We start from the raw sequence: 15,949 nt of genomic DNA, 5'->3' as shown, positions 1-15,949 counted from the left end.
ACAATTTCGTGGTTTGTATTGTGCTCGGTGCTCGGTTTCCCGCCCATAACAATGAGCTCATTGGCGGGTTAGGAACCAAAAAAATCAAGGTTTTTATATTTTAAGTGGGTGAATTGTACAGAGTCAACGCGGTTTTCAATGAACTTAAGTCAAAAACAGATCAGAAATGGATGGTCTAACGAACCAAATTCTAAAACACATGTCTCCAACTTTGATAGTGCCGTTGACGATGAACATTTCTTTTGTGTCCAGATACATTCCAACAGAATGAAAAAGTACAAAAGTCATTCCACTTTTTAGATCGCGAAAAAAAATTGGTAGAAAATTTCAGGTGTTTATAGAAATTGACTTGTTTTCGAGGTTCAGTTGAAAGACTTGGAGATTCACGTTGATCAGCTAATACAATTCCACATTGCCTTCGAATATATGGACACGCAAGACAGTTGTCCAGCAAGACGATTGGCTACTCAAGATCTCAAGATACCAATGCAAGCGTTTTCCATTGTGTATGCACAGGTGTAGACTCTCTGTCTCGTCAAGCGTATCATCGTGATCAAAAAGACATAAAGATGGTATTCAAAATAGCTACGTGAACCCACAAAGAAGAAAAACAATTTTGGCCCAAAAGGCAACTTTATTTCGAAATGCATTCATTATAGCCATTATCTAATTGAATTGGTAGCAAGGAAACATGGGCGAGTTTGCACATCGCAATACCTCCTCGCACTTTGAAGTGTCTGGTTTTGGAGCACCCACTCCAAAGTTTGTTAGAGACCTGCTTCCAGGGTTCAGCACATTGACTGACTTTGGCGGCCATTCCCTCTAGCTTGCAACCCAATGGGCTTTATGCCCATAGGGCATTTCATTTTTATTCATATAAATATATATTTCATTTAAAACTTTCATTATATTTCATTTTTAAAAATGAAGGCTTGCACCAAATTCAGAGCCAATGTCAGCACCAAAAATCAATGCATGAGAGGCTATCGTTGGCAAACTTGCCACGTGGCCCCATCCCTTGGTGAAAAACAAATCTTTATTTCTTGTCCCCTTTCAGAACAGCTTGCACTTTAAACAGTTATATTTCATTTGGCCTCTGATGATTGGAGCATAATCACAAATATTTGTAGCAAAAAAATATTCTTTCTTGACTGGTTTCTTTGGATGTCGTGTTCAGAACGTTTTCTGAACAACCGATTGCTCAACTCCCTGTGGGTTTGGTACAGAGGCCTTATCGTTAGGAATCGAGTAGTATCCATGGGCGTGAGTTCAAATTTTAATAAGAGACGAATTTGATGTGGTTGTCTGCGAGTAACACTTTCCGTGCCCGATGCGAAAGTCTTCCCAGCCTGAACTGGAAATACAGTGAGCCTAGTGGCTCAGTGTAAGTAACACTGAAGACGGTGGCCAAGTCAGAGCCATAAAAACTTGTTTGAAGAACGAGGAGAAAGAAAGATACGACAAGAATAGGGCAAGTTCTTCCCGCCGATAGTGCAGACCCAAGAGGATCTTAATCAAAGTAGTGGTCACGTTGTTCGTTCAGTTGATATTTCGGTGGGAGTGCTTCGAGTCCAGCCGTCTTTTTAGAATGACCGTGACAACAATTTGTTCAATTATTTTGGGCCTGAGTCAAATTCATCAGGTTAGTGACCTAATAGATGAGAACAATGAATAACTGATTCCTTGAACAGGTATTTATCCTCAGATCTCGAGCCATGGATATTTAGCTGATCCTCCTTCGAGGAATGTGATGTGGCGATACGGTTTCAACACCGAAGTCAACTACAACGACAACGAGCTCTATTGCGGGGGTTTTGAGAGTGAGTTATTCTTCTGTCTAAATACCTACTAAGTCATTTATGTATAGTCGTTTCCACCATACATAACATTCCCGGCTTCAGCTCAAAAGGACAATGACGGTAAATGTGGTGTATGCGGGGATAACTACGCCGATCCCCAACCCAGAGATCACGAGAATGGGGGAAAATATGGCCTCGGAACCATCGGACGAAAATACGTCATGGGACAGGTTCGTGTTAACATTCGGGATTGATGGATCTCACTCATTCTCCCATCGGTCAACGTTTAGGGATTCAAAATTTGAATTTCCACAAGTTTTCTGGATTTTATCAGGCAGCAGAAGAAGGAAATCCCGGTCGGGAGTTTCATGATCTCAGTAGTGATCTCAATGAAATATATGGGTAGAGCGTGGCCAATTGGAGTGTAGTCAAGACACGAAACAGTGCGTGGCTTCCATTGCTCACGTGGCATATTGATCATCCAGTTGCTACCATCCTCAGAGGAACGCCACGTTGCTCACACGCTGAAATGTCGACACTTTAAAGAGCAAACGGCATTGAATAGACTTAATATTTTCAATAATTTGGGGTATAGACCAAAAGCAAACCAGGCAACGGTAGATTCTTGGCTTGACCAGGAACCAATCAAAGATTCAATCAAATCGTCATCGCAGATGACAAAAAACGTAGCTTCCTTTTTCAATCGAGAACCTTTCCTCGCTACCAATTCGTTGAAGGAGATGGAACCCCCAAAAATTTGAACCTTTTTGTATACAGCCGTTGTTAAAAAAACGGTTTCCACGAATAAGAGAGGACGGACTTGCAATTGATTTGTACGTTGAGCTAAAACTCGATGGGGGTTCTCGTGACCGGTTCTCTTCTTTCGGCAGTTCAGACCATCCATGATTTGAACAATCATTTACTCAAAGTAATTTCAAATCCGCCCTTTAATGATAAACCATGCTTTTTAACATGAATGCTTCATTCAATAAGGACCCTTATTTGCAAAGTCAGACAGCCCAAACAAAACGGGATGACGCACGGTAGATGGCTAAATAAACTAATAGTGACGTGCCATGAAAGCGATTTCTTTTCCAACCATTATGTGATCCAAGTCACTAATTGCACATAAGATCTTGGAAGCATTAGCCAAAAACAACACAAAGGCATTATTTTTCAACGAAGAGGAATTGGTCCAATCGGCCCTCCATTGGTAGAGGCAGACTCTCAAAGCGCCCTCTGAAGTGCAGAACCTAAACTATATTTCGTACAGCGGTAGGGGGGCTATGGACAAGAGCGGAAAACCTTTAACAAAACCAAATACTTCGTAAATCGGGGAGCATTTTAGCAAAAAGCATTTTATTCGCATTGAATCAACAATAAGATCGATACTCTCAAAATATTAGGTTGAATCGTGAATGGATAATTTCAACAAATAACATGCTTCGTCTTTCGATAGTCTTGAGGAGTTTCCTCAGACTCTGCCTTGGTCTATGATTGGGTCTTGATGTGGGTTGCGAGTAAATGTCAGACTAGTTGACTTGGAGTATCGCCCCGCTTGAAGCTCCATTATGGCAATATTGGTTTGGCTCATGCGTTGGAAAAAGCGCACCACAGCCCCAACAGGCTCGTAAACGGCAGACGTAATCCGGTCAAGAATCATTGGCACCAACTTTGCCATATCTTCCGAGGATATAATGCCGAGCAGTTAAAAATGCGGTCAGTTAGAATTTTGAACAACAACGCTTCAGCTAGATTCCTAACCGAAACTGGAGCAATACTGAGTGGCTTTGCGTTGGAAAAAGCCAATTAAGCTGGCTTCTTCGACGATCAGGCTACCCGTGTCGTCTCACCAGTGAGACGACTGTCACGGTCGTTAAAATGCCTTATTGAAGGTCGACAGAAACATTGAAACGAATCTGGTCAACTTTTAAGTAAAAAACGTTTGATGCGTGCAATAATTAAAAAAAAAACGATAAGACCGAAACTGCTTCTCATGCTTTTGCATGATTAGGTTAACCGCTATGATAAATTCGAGTTATTCTCTCAAAACTTGATAAGGGATTTTGACCACCGTGGTGAGACGCGTGAGACGAATGCAGAGGAGACGACTGTATCCAAGAATCCAGCTCTAGCTTTATGGGTAGGCGGTCAACTAGGTGAGCCTAAGGCAATGGATCAGGCCGGTCAACCGAAAGTGGCAGATCAGCAGGCTAGGTCGGGCTAATGGAAGATCTAGTCATTGTGGGGACGTTTAGGCAAGCTCTGGCAGGTTCGTTTGTTAGGTGGTACCAGAGTTGGTGATGGAAGATTGGGGTTTCAAACACGTTTTTGAGAAGCTGACCCTAGTTTCACATTGATATATGAGGAAAGGTATAAACTAGTTAGAAGCGCCAATTTTGCATCACTGGATCTCTTTGATTGCTTTGATTATTCTCAACAAATCGGAAAATATGACATCGGCAGATATTTTTGTGGCTCATTTCACCTTTAACCTTGATAAACTAACTTCACGTTTTTTTACCTTTTTATTATTAATATTGGTACCGTTTTTTTTCCTTCTTTGTCATTTACAGTTACCTTTTTTGCCGATATTTTCTACCTTTTTCCGAGGTCAAGTCATTAGAGATCCTACATGAAAATTAGCATTTGTGGCCTAACTTATGTGACAAACCTGAGTAGCGAATTCAAGGGCGGTCTTACATACGTCGAAAACACTCGCACCATTCAGTGGGGATCAAAAGCTGCTTGGCCCTACCGGAAATCCAGACACTGAGAATGAAATATCATCTGAGTATCCATCAACATATGGGGAAAAAATGTTGCTGTTGAGATCTTTTTCCTGTGAAAAAGAAATCTTTCATGCTTTCAATTTTTTTTCATTATTCGGCCCTCAAAGAGAAAAGACTATTATTAGACCCGATTAAAAGCAAACAAAGACACATAAAAACCCAGCATGAAACCAACTTTACAAAAGTTTGAAGCAACTACCAACGGTTTCAAAAAAAAACTCAAATTTGTATGCCAGCTTGGAGCTACAGATTAATACCCTAAACCATGCAGGTTTCCAGATCAAGTTAGGTTCCTCTGGGTGCTTTATTTCAGGGTCCTTTCTTTATGGGTGAAGAGACGTGGGCTCTTCTGTGCGTTAAGTATTAGGATTGTGATTGCATTGTCAGAAAAAACTAGAGCTTTTGTCAAATAGGCTAGCGGGAACCATGTGAGAATTAGAGAACTGCTACTTTATTGCGACAAACCGAGAAGATTGGAACAATACAGTATTTAAAGGAGGCGCAAAAATTACCTTCTAATATAGATCTTCAAAAGTATCCACGAGCTTTTTCCTCCATCAGGTTTTAGAGTCAATTGCAGTAAAGGTGAATCCAGGCTAATCAAAACCATAAAGTACTTGCTTCTCTTATGTGTGCCTTCAATGAATCTACGCCTGTCCATGTTGAGTAGTGAAATCCGTCATGAACTAGCTAAAATCATAACTTCTTCATCAATACGAATGCGTCGGCTTTTTTTAAATGACTGATTCCCTGTTCTGTGAACCAGAGGTTTTGAGTTTGTATCTTCTATATCAAAGGTTGCTAGATTTTATAGTCATGGTTTTTTTCGACAGAAAATAAACGAGTTCGAGAAAAAAAGACGCCATTGGAAAAGCAGTTCCTTTCTCTCAATAAGATTTCCCGTTGAACTTTTTATTTGGAACCTATTTCACGTTCATCCAAAATTGACAGCCAATTAGATCGATCGAATTCATAAATTCATCCATACTTACGATTCAAATTTTTTGGGCAACTCTGGCCTAAGATATATTTGCTTTTTGACGATTTGTGGTTTTACCAAACCACTGGACAATTAGACTTTATAAATGTGATTGGCATTCAATTGAGCAATGTAAATTTTCAGATTTGCTTCAACTTGGCGTGGGCCGATTTTGGTAGGAAGCCCGTTGGAAGTGAAAGTAAATTCTTGAAGTCTCTGCGGCATAGAATTTCTTGCAAGACACCTAATCATTCAATTTAGGTTTACATCTAGTAAACGTTTAAAGACGAATTACTGAGGCTTTTATCTTTTCAGATTAAGGTCAATTAGTCCAATGCAAGATATGCACAGTTCTCAAGACCCACATTAACTCTCTTTTATTCAGACAATTGAGGTCGAAGTGGAGTTGAGCACCAATCATTGGGGTTGGTTTGAATTGAAGTTGTGCCCTCTGAATGATGCCAATGAAATCACCACCCAAGAGTGTCTGGATCAACACCCGCTTTTTCGCGCTGAAGATCCGTCCTCGTCGAAATACCCTATTCCAGATGGAACGGAGAAGAGTGCCTACTTGAAATATGAGGTTCTCCTGCCTCAAGGCATCACCTGCAGTCAATGCGTGATTCAATGGACTTACCACACGGGTAAGTCGTCCCTATAGGCTCCAGCAGTGTAGTCAAGTCTGCTTTGTTGCTTGTGCATGTTTTTGACGTGACAATCGGACTCATTCACGGTCAACAGGAAACACATGGGGCGATTGTGGCAATGGCACCTCAGAGATAGGATGCGGGGCACAGGAGAATTTCGTCAATTGCGCAGACATTCAAATCTATAGCAATGCTGCCGGCTTCCCGCCCAATGCCATCGACAACCCCAGTACCATCTATTTCCGGGACAGCACATATCCAGGAGGTCGCCGACCTTTCGTGAACAAGTGAGTCCTGAGTTAGTTGAGTTGATTTTGAATTGGCAAGATGTGGTGGGTGGAACATATTCTCTGGTTGATGGATAATGGTGACTGAAGCTTTTCCTTCTTCGCGAGTGATATTGATGGATCCCTTTCAGGAACACGGTGTGCATCCCGACCAAGCCCTACGAGCATCTGCCAAATATGCAGCCATGGTGCCAGGAGCAGTGTTTGAATTACAATCCATCAGCTTGTCCCAAGGACAAGTGCCTCTGCCTGTGAGTAAAGTTCAGTTGCTTGGAACCTCCAGGGAATTCACAGGTTCAGCTTTTTTAAATCCATGATGGCCTCTGTGATCTTTGTCATAGCAGGTAGCCCCAAACTTGACCCGTTTCAAAGTAATTGGTCAAAGAGGTCAGATTTTGTTAAATGTATCTTTGAATCAGTCTTCTTGTTTGGTGAGAATTCGATTCTTTTGACGGAAACGGCATTGAACTGTTACAAAATATAATGCCACTGAAAAGTACGGGGCTTGGATTGATAAGATATGTGAGATCCGATTTTTCACCGTCCACATGGGAAAAAAAGGTTTCATTTGTTGGCAAAAAAGTGCCAGTAGGTTTGATTTGATTTAAATGTACAGTAAAAATCGAATGTAAGAGCAGGATTGTGAATCCCCGAATCAAATTATATAGGAAAGTATAGTAAAGTAGTATCGGATATAAGAGCACAAAGTTTTGGGCCACATCTGATATAACAGCAGAATTGAAGGCTGCAAAAAATATCTATTTTTATTATTTCCCGCGCTCCACAATGAAGTTTTAGATGGAAACTGGTTAAGCCATTTTATAAAAGAAAGTTTTCAGCCGCTTTCTAATAAAAACAAACGGTCATACACAATGGCTTCTGCTAAGAGAACCACTTTTTCCATCAAGGAGAGGCAAAAGCTCCTTGCCGATTTTGACAAGCTGTCCAAGATAAGCCTGACCGAAGCTGCCACAAAGTTAGGAGTCAAACGTGCTTGCTTTGGAAAACCCTTGGGTTTTTTTTTCAATTTTTCAAACTTCATAGCCAGTATGTAATTCTGTGACAAANGTGCTTGCTTTGGAAAACCCTTGGGTTTTTTTTTCAATTTTTCAAACTTCATAGCCAGTATGTAATTCTGTGACAAATTACTTACGTATTTGGTGCGTAAACATACAGCCAGCACACTGCCCTCCTTGCATTTTGTTTCATTTTTGTCGATTTTTATGGTTGCATTTTATTTGGACCGGAAAACTACATCAAATTGTAACTTAAAAATATGTTTTCCGTCATCAGTTTTGCCTTCGGAACTGGAGCATTGGGTATAAGAACACATCAGATATAAGAGCAGAAATTCACGGCCCCAAAGCTTCTCTTATATCCGGTTATACCTAATCAATGCCTAGAGAGATTTGCAGCTAGGTTGAGATACATAGTGGAGTCATTTCTATTCGTGGTTTGCTCCTACCAAAAGTAGACAGAGATGAGAATAATGATTACGTTGTGCCTTTGCAATTGATACACATCTACATGAATGTCTGTCTTTTGTTCTATGATAGGAAGGAGTGTGTGTCCATTAATGAGTTGGCCGGCATCAATGGGACTGACGTATTCTGTCATCGTAATTGTCTTCGCAATCCTCCCATTTGTCCACGGGATCAATGCCGCTGCTTCTCTGAAGAAGGAATTGACACCGAAGGAAACACCGTAGACACCGAGGGGCGCATCATCCAAGCCTATAATGGTCCGTATTGAGACAAACGTGTTGAGGGTTGAAACCAGCCCATTCCATATGCTGCGTAAGGCACAAAGCAACTGCACAGCGACAATCTATCACAATGATCCAATCCTCTGCATATTTTCAAAGAAAATAAAACCAACCCATTTTGTTCTGATTCATCCAAAAAACATTTGATTTTAAATATGCGCAAAAATCAGGTTTTGTTTTGCCTGGCACTCAAAAGAACATCCTTTGTTCGCCCCAACGTGTAGTGGTTTTGAAAACTCTAATTGAATTTTTATTTGTAGCACTAAAAATTGGGATTAACGCCGTTAACCATCCTTCTTTTGATGAAAAATGCCACTGCCAGCCAGTAGAACTTGGGAACAAATAGTGACAACTCAACATTAATTTGGCACCTGGATTGGCATAATGTCATTTTGAAAATTACTGCAAGTGGTTTTAGTTACGAATGCGAAGCTGTATTTGAGAGAACCAAGCATTCCATGCACTCAAACTAGACCAGAGACGAAAAAGTCATCTGAAAAATCAAAAACTTGATGATTCTAGTGGCAGAAATGTCCAGAAGAAGGTTCCATAACAAGGATAGTGTGAGAGTTAGAGGAATAAGTCTTATAATTTACTTTCAATTCACTTTAAGATCGGAATCAGACGGTTCAAAGAATTGATAGCAATGCCAAGAGAACAATAGAAGGACGCTTTCCCTCCGTGCAAAATTTGTGGCTTGAGGGATCTTAGTATTATGAAACATGACGCGAAGGTGACTTTAAAACCCTTCAAATGTTCAAATTCACATATGACCTCATTGAACACGGTGGAATTCTTGTTCCCTGACCTTTGATTCAATGAGCATTGCTTTCCAATTACCAATCAGATTTCCCAGAAAGTCTGACAATTGCCCACAATAGCTTTTTTTTCTTTTGGTTTGGTTTGTTTATTTACGGGCTTTTCTAACCGCTACAGGGAATGTAATGCCCAGCAGTATTAAAATGAAAGGCTATAATTCGTCTATTGTGTTTGAGCTTGCCCCTATTTTATGCTTTTAAGTCACAAAGACAAATTGACCTATGCATTTCATTTCAAATTTCTACAAATCCTGAAGAATTAGTCAAAGCCAACCTAGTGGAATATCATGAGGACAAGGAGGTAATATTTCCACGTTAATTCGGCTTTAGGGATTTCTTTAGCGAGATGGCCCCGATGGCAAGCAAATTGACGACGATATCGAGGAGCTTCATCAATTTGGTGATGTTAATTTAAATTTTGCTGTCTCATCTCTTTTTGCCTATAGTACTGTTACTGAGAGTAAGCAGAGCTAGGAATATCTTCAAAGTTTGCATTTTTTGCCCCTTTGCTTGGCATTTTAGATAACATCTTTTGCAAATCTGAGTTGTATTATTTGGACAACCTTACTTTTTACATGTGTTTAATTGTTTCATGGTCTGTGTTTGAATCCCGATTTTGCACAACGTACAATGAGTAGTCAAGAAATAAAGCTTAAAAGAAATGTTATATTGAGTTTTATTACTTTTTAGACCTATCCAACTTTCTACATTTCAGCCAGGCAACTCTTTCAAAGAGATTTTCCCAATCATATTAGGCATAGTCGGGCAATTTTAGTCGTTTGTTTGATTGTTACGAAGTCAGATGGCAGCTCTCTCGCTCGGCCTGCCATCTGAATGATGGGTGTCCCAATGGAGGGATATTCCCATTTCGTCATCACAACCAACAATTATTATTACCTCACCCTCAACAATGACCGCAGGTTCGCCCATTTAAGCTCTTAAAGCAGCAACTCATGCCGTAATTTTTTGGCATGCCTGAGATCGAATTTTAGTCGCATTTTTTAAAATTTTTTTTTCGGACTTCCTTACAGCTACCAGGATTGGAATCCCAGCAGGTCAAGACGAGAAATGTATTCATTTTACTTAACTTTTATTTATATATGTATTATTTGATCGACCAACGAATTAGAGTTGGACAAGTGTTTGATCTAGTTAACCCTTGAATATAAGGTTGATTGGGAATTTTAGTCAGCCAAGCCTGACTTAAATCCTGCTGCTGGATCAACGCCTACATACGCCCTACACTGTGACATGAAAGTAATTGCCGGTTGCGGTTTCACATTTCATATCATGATTAATGAGCGATTTATTCAAAGTTTTCAATAGCCCGTGTAGCCCCCTTGTTTCTCGATCACTTTTTGGATCCTGTCTGGCATACTCTTTACTAGGTTTTCTAGATAATTTGGCTTAAAGGTAGACCATGTTTTCTTTAGCTGCGTTCTTAGGGCACTGACCGAAGTCGCAGGGGGGTGTTTGGCAAGCTCTTGCTTCATGATGGACCACAAATTTTCAATCGGATTGAGGTTTGGGGAGTTGCCAGGCCATTGCATCGAGCCATTCATAATTGGCTTTCGTGCAATGAGTTGGAGCAGAGTCTTGCATGAATATTGCCCCTGACATGGCTGACAACATTTTCTTCTTGGTGACAGGGCCTCCCCTGGACTTTCTGTGCATGGCTTCCAATCCTTCCTTGGCTAAGATGTGTTCTCGATAGTATTCTGCATTGACAGGCTGCTTTTCGGGAACAAAATGAAGTTGGGACAGAGCCTGATGGGACATCATTCCCCAGACCATAACCTTTGGTGGATGTTTCACGGAAGTGGTAGGGCAAATGTTTTCAGCACTGCGACCCCAAACTCGATCTGTTGAGGAATTCGACTTTGGAAATAGATGAAAGTAACATTCGTCACTCCATAGAACATTTTTCCAGTCCTCAAGTGTCCAGTCTTTGCGGTCCTTGGCGAATTTTAACCGCGCAGTCCGCATGCGAAGGGTCAAGTAAGGATGGCTAGGCCTGCTGTAAGACCTGAGGCCAAGTTCAGACTTCATATAGCGTCGGACACTCTCTCGCGAGACTGGGTAACCACTTCTGGTAAGCTTGGTGGCTAATTTCTGTGTGGATTGCCACCTTTTCCCAACACTTTTGCTGATGACAATCTTGGACGGTTGGCCTTCCGGACCGGAGTCTGTTTTCCAAGGATTCTCCGGCTCTTGATCTCTTTAACCACCCATGAATGGATCTTACGGAGACGCCAAGACATCTGGCCACCTCCTCTTGGGTCTTACCCCCTTCAACCATGCCCACAGCCTTTGCACGATCCTCAATTTTGACCATTTTCAAAGTTCCTAGACATCAATCTTATTCAATAATCTATTGTTTTCAAATCAAGACCGTTGTAAGTACTCTGCTAATCAATTATGAAAAGGGCTTTTTCAAGTTGCTTAGGACTTAACACTCTTGGCAAAAGTGCAAGATAATTATTATCAAGCCTCAGCCAAAAGCACACGAGGAGCAACGGCGGGAAATTCGTACCCAGAAATTACTTTCGTGTCACCGTGTACGAATATTTGAAGGGAGCAAATTGAACAATGAAGGAGCCCGAGAAAGAAGAGAGGTGGACTTCACTGTTTTAACTAGCCTGGATTCTTGAGAGCTTGAAGGTGCTTTCAAAACGCTCTTTAAGCCCCTACGGTCACTGTCCCAACCCAGGATTTAGGGTTAATGGTAAAGCTCATGAATGCTTTTGAAAACGTACAATACCAAATACCTTTCGTGCCTCCTCTGAATACTGCACAATCCCAACCTTTCTAGCCTCTCCCAATACGAGAGCTCTCTCATATCCTCAATGTTCCTAGTGAAACATCTTTGGACCTGTTCGAGCTTTTGCAAACCGGCTGAACTAATTGGAGCCCAAATGGGAGAGGCATATTCAAGATGTGGCTGGACAACCGATTTGTACAGAGCGACTGAGACGTCGATTTCGATACGGGAATATACCCATCTGGACTAGCCTCCCACTCTACAACGCTAGCCGGAAAATTGAAGACCCCTACAAAGAAAACCTTTGAGCAAACTGATTGGTCCAACTCATTTCCTATGAATTTGAGAGCTGGCAAGAACGAGCTTACTGAACAAGAGGGGGGCCTATATATTGTCACAATGGACAGATCAAGACCTTGAAGGTGACAAACTAAGACCTCTACTTCGCCATTAGACATTTTTACATGACTAGTGTGCAGGTCATTTCTAACATATAGACATACGCCCCCATGCGGAAAAATGGGATTGTCATGGCGTACTCTATCACATCGAACTTAAGTGCTCACGAAACCACATGGGGATTCTCTCATTATTTTGAATTGCGACTGGGTAAAATATTCACTTTTTCAATAGTAGATGCCTTCAAAGTCTTCCCAATCGAGGCCAAAATTCAGCTTAATACGTCTTTGCACGCGGTCACAACAGTTACATCAAACAAGACATACTCAAGACAATTTTTGAGACCCTTGATAACCATCTTAAAATCTCCCAACATGGAATCCCAAAAGTAGAAGGCCAATTGATTGACCAATCACAACGTTAGGAATTTAACCTCTTCCACAAACTTTGGCGTTTGCAAATTTTTTGAAGTTCTTCTATTTTGGCAGGACAAATACTTAATTTCATTTGGTGAAAAATTTACGTCCAGTTTAATCCGCATCAAATCTCATTGAATTGCAATTAAAAAGTTTCAGTGAACAAGCCATTATCGATATGGCTTTACACAGTGAACATTCACATGAAACAATTCATTGTAAATTTGACCAAACCTGGGCACCTTCCTTGGTGAAGGAAACTTTTGACCCTCAATACAAGAAAAAATTTCTTCATGCGGGCAACACGCCAAATAAATCTTTGGTTATACCAGAACTATGATATGGTTGCCTGCCAAATTCCCAAAGTCTAATGTAAGGTAGATTTAAGAAAAAGTGAACAAAATTGATGCTGACTAATGCAGATAAAAGTGACATAAGAAATCCTCTAACTTGATATATGGTTAATTATAATGCTTAGATTATTCTAAATTAAGATATTGCTAATATTAGTATTCTATTTCAGATAAACGATATCTCAAACGGCAAATTTATTGTTTCACTAATAATCAACGAACCAAAAGTGATTGGCGTGAATCTAGTTCCTTCTTAAATCTGTTAAAATCAGTAATTGATTAGCCCAGAGTATGACCAATGAAGTTTGGCAAGCAAATGCACAAGACAAAAGAAAGACCCCATTTTGATGGGGATTCAGAGGGCCATAAGTTGTTTATTAAATGAAATGTGTAAAATTGTGTTTTGTGTTGATCTTGTGTTAAGGGTAAGATATCAAGTAGCAGGGTTAATTCCAAACACATGCATTGAGCGTTTATTGGCCTACCAAGCTTGAGATTACATGTTCTAACCTTTTTTGGATTGCATGATATAGCTCAGGGACAGTATTCAGTACATCTTGCTTGATCTAACCGTTGTGACCGCGTGAAAACACGTATTAAGCCGAATTTTGGCCTTGATTTTGAAGAATGTGAAGGCATCTACTATTGAAAAAGTGAATATTTTACCCAGTCGCAATTCAAAATAAGTGCACACGAAACCACGTGGGGGTCTCCAATTTTACTTTAAAGCGAAAATCAGTGCCATGAAAACGTTCTCATTACCAAATTCCGCCAAAATGAGTCATTTGCATTGCGGCGTTGAGGTTGCACGATTCAGCCAGTGGTGAGGCGAGCTGATTAGATTTTTACAGTAAATGCCTAAAAACAAGGGCCACCAGGGCGTAAGTCGTCCCTCAATAAAAAGAACGGATTTCAGTTACAATTACTGCGGTTGAAAGGAACAATGCGTTACCCAACCGTTACGCGGCCAAAAATATAATGGCCTTACTCGTTTACATTAAATATTGGTCATTGGTCTTGGTTAATTTCTTTTGCCTCATGGTAAATAAATGGTCATTTTCTTGAACTAAATTGAAATATTACCCTACACTCAACTCATGAGGTTGAACATAAGCCACCATGACACGAAAAGGCATCATGGAAAAACAAAATTACAAGTTTTGGAGCTTATAAGGCTTCCCTGTGAGAACCTTGTGCCTATGAAGTAGTGATGTGTTTCGATCCGGAAGGTCAGCTTTTTAGCTTAAAGAACCTCGGTTAGGGCTCCCATCGCAAGCTAAAGAGAGTACAATATCAAAACAAACTCCTTAAATGAGTGGCGAAACCCGACCCTGCCGTTCTAGGTCTCGGAACCAGGACTGCTTTAAAAGTCGTTCCTGATCTTGGGTCTTCATTTCCCTACCCTTTTTCGTTGCAATGGAAGCCCTACCAGAGGTTCTTCAAGCTAAATAGCTGATTTTCCGGATCGAAACACATCATAACGGATATTGCACAATGTGGAGTGCGGACCCAGGCTGAATCAACCGACGGCACGCAGTCCTGATTTCCCGCCAAACCCACCAGTGACGCCGGAATCCACGCACCTGCTCCTATCTATAGGGTCAGAGGCCGAGACCCCGCACTCAAGAGCGTCAATGAGGTCCAGCCGAGACCATTCATAATATCTATGGGGATAAATTCAACACGGATGAAAATCCGATGCCAAAACTTAGGATCTCCGACACCCGGGATTAAGAGCAAACTTTGGGCAGGCCGATAGAAAAATGGCCTAAATCTAGCCATATCAGCTAGCCTGGCCTAGTCCTAACAAACCAACAGGGTTTGTTGTCCTGGTCTGTGTTGATTGTTGTTTGTGTCTAACTCATTTTCTTCGGTAATCGAGATCCGAGGTTTCGTTATTCATGAATGGGGCATTGCGTTGATAAATAGCTTTCAGAGTACAGGATCTGACATAACCTTGGGCAGCTTATTGAGGAATTAATGGTTTAGAGTTTTACGCACAAAATTAGATGAATACAATTGTAATGTCCATGAGCTGGTCATAATGACACTTTGACTAGCTCATGTGGACTAAGTTGTGCTTAACCTGACGACCACATTTTTGTAATATGAATTTGAGGGATTTTTTTCCAATCTGACTGACTCTGAATAGCACAGAAAAGTTTGGATTCTGTCAGAGTCCAATCAAAAACAAAAGCAAAGAGTTTTGCCTGGTCTAATTCTGAGTATTTTTTGTTGAATTCAACTACAATCTGATTTTTTTCCTTAATCCAATTCAAATCAATTTTCATGCGCCCTATTGACTTTGTAGGAGGGATGACATTTCCAGTTGTGGTCAGAAATGCCATGAAAAAACAAAACAACTAATAAACAACTTGATCCCCACTACTATTTTAATAAAGTATATGCTTCTTCTATAAAACACAAATTCAAATAGCTTTGATAAATGAGCATGTTTTGCTACTTTAATAATTTAATAATATGATATGACAATATTAGTAAAAACTAAAGGTTGTCAAGTACATGTAGGAGCACCAAAATTTGGTATCTGGGTTTTTAGTACCTCTTCTCTTTCGAAAAGTACGTCAGTGACCTCCCAAAATCTATGCTGACATCATGAGGATGTGACTACCGCAATGTCTTGGGCAACGTTATGTTCAGTACAAATTACTTTGCTTTAAATTACACGTCAAAGGTTGGAGCTGGCCACTCTTTGACACTACTACAAAACCTTAAACTATAAATGAAGTTTGATATCCTAGGTTTAGTCCACTTTTCCACTTTTAGCCTATTTTTGGATTTTATGCATAACGCTAGTTACCTTGTGATTGATTATGACCAGCTCATGAACCTGGCAGTTGAATTCATCTAAGTTTATGCCTAGAACTTGCCACCATAGAACCCTTATAGAGTTGTTGCCCCCGTTGAACTCA

General features: G+C 40.6%; 1 protein-coding gene across 1 annotated transcript; it reads left to right on the top strand.

Moving 5' to 3' along the window:
- Positions 1–1,224: 1,224 nt before the first annotated feature.
- LOC131887174 (uncharacterized) lies at positions 1,225–8,425 on the top strand. The gene is made up of 7 exons (XM_059235705.1): positions 1,225–1,642; positions 1,706–1,820; positions 1,902–2,029; positions 5,956–6,214; positions 6,312–6,504; positions 6,636–6,755; positions 8,061–8,425. Exons 1-7 carry the CDS (start codon positions 1,589–1,591, stop codon positions 8,254–8,256), a joined length of 1,065 nt encoding a protein of 354 aa, XP_059091688.1. The 5' UTR covers positions 1,225–1,588; the 3' UTR covers positions 8,257–8,425.
- Positions 8,426–15,949: the final 7,524 nt, after the last annotated feature.

The sequence above is a fragment of the Tigriopus californicus genome, chromosome 9 (assembly GCF_007210705.1).
Source record: "Tigriopus californicus strain San Diego chromosome 9, Tcal_SD_v2.1, whole genome shotgun sequence".
Classification (NCBI taxonomy): Eukaryota; Metazoa; Arthropoda; class Copepoda; order Harpacticoida; family Harpacticidae; genus Tigriopus; species Tigriopus californicus.
The sequence above is the reverse complement of the archived record's forward strand: the minus strand, read 5'-3'. Positions and strand labels throughout refer to the sequence as shown.

What these genes read in the sequence shown, in the direction of transcription:
- LOC131887174 (XM_059235705.1), top strand. Translation starts at nt 1,589, where the DNA reads ATGACCGTGACAACAATTTGTTCAATTATTTTGGGCCTGAGTCAAATT. An exon ending in GCCTGAGTCAAATTCATCAG is followed by an intron (nt 1,643 to 1,705) that starts GTTAGTGACCTA and finishes ATTTATCCTCAG; the next exon opens with ATCTCGAGCCATGGATATTT. An exon ending in TCAATGGACTTACCACACGG is followed by an intron (nt 6,215 to 6,311) that starts GTAAGTCGTCCC and finishes CACGGTCAACAG; the next exon opens with GAAACACATGGGGCGATTGT.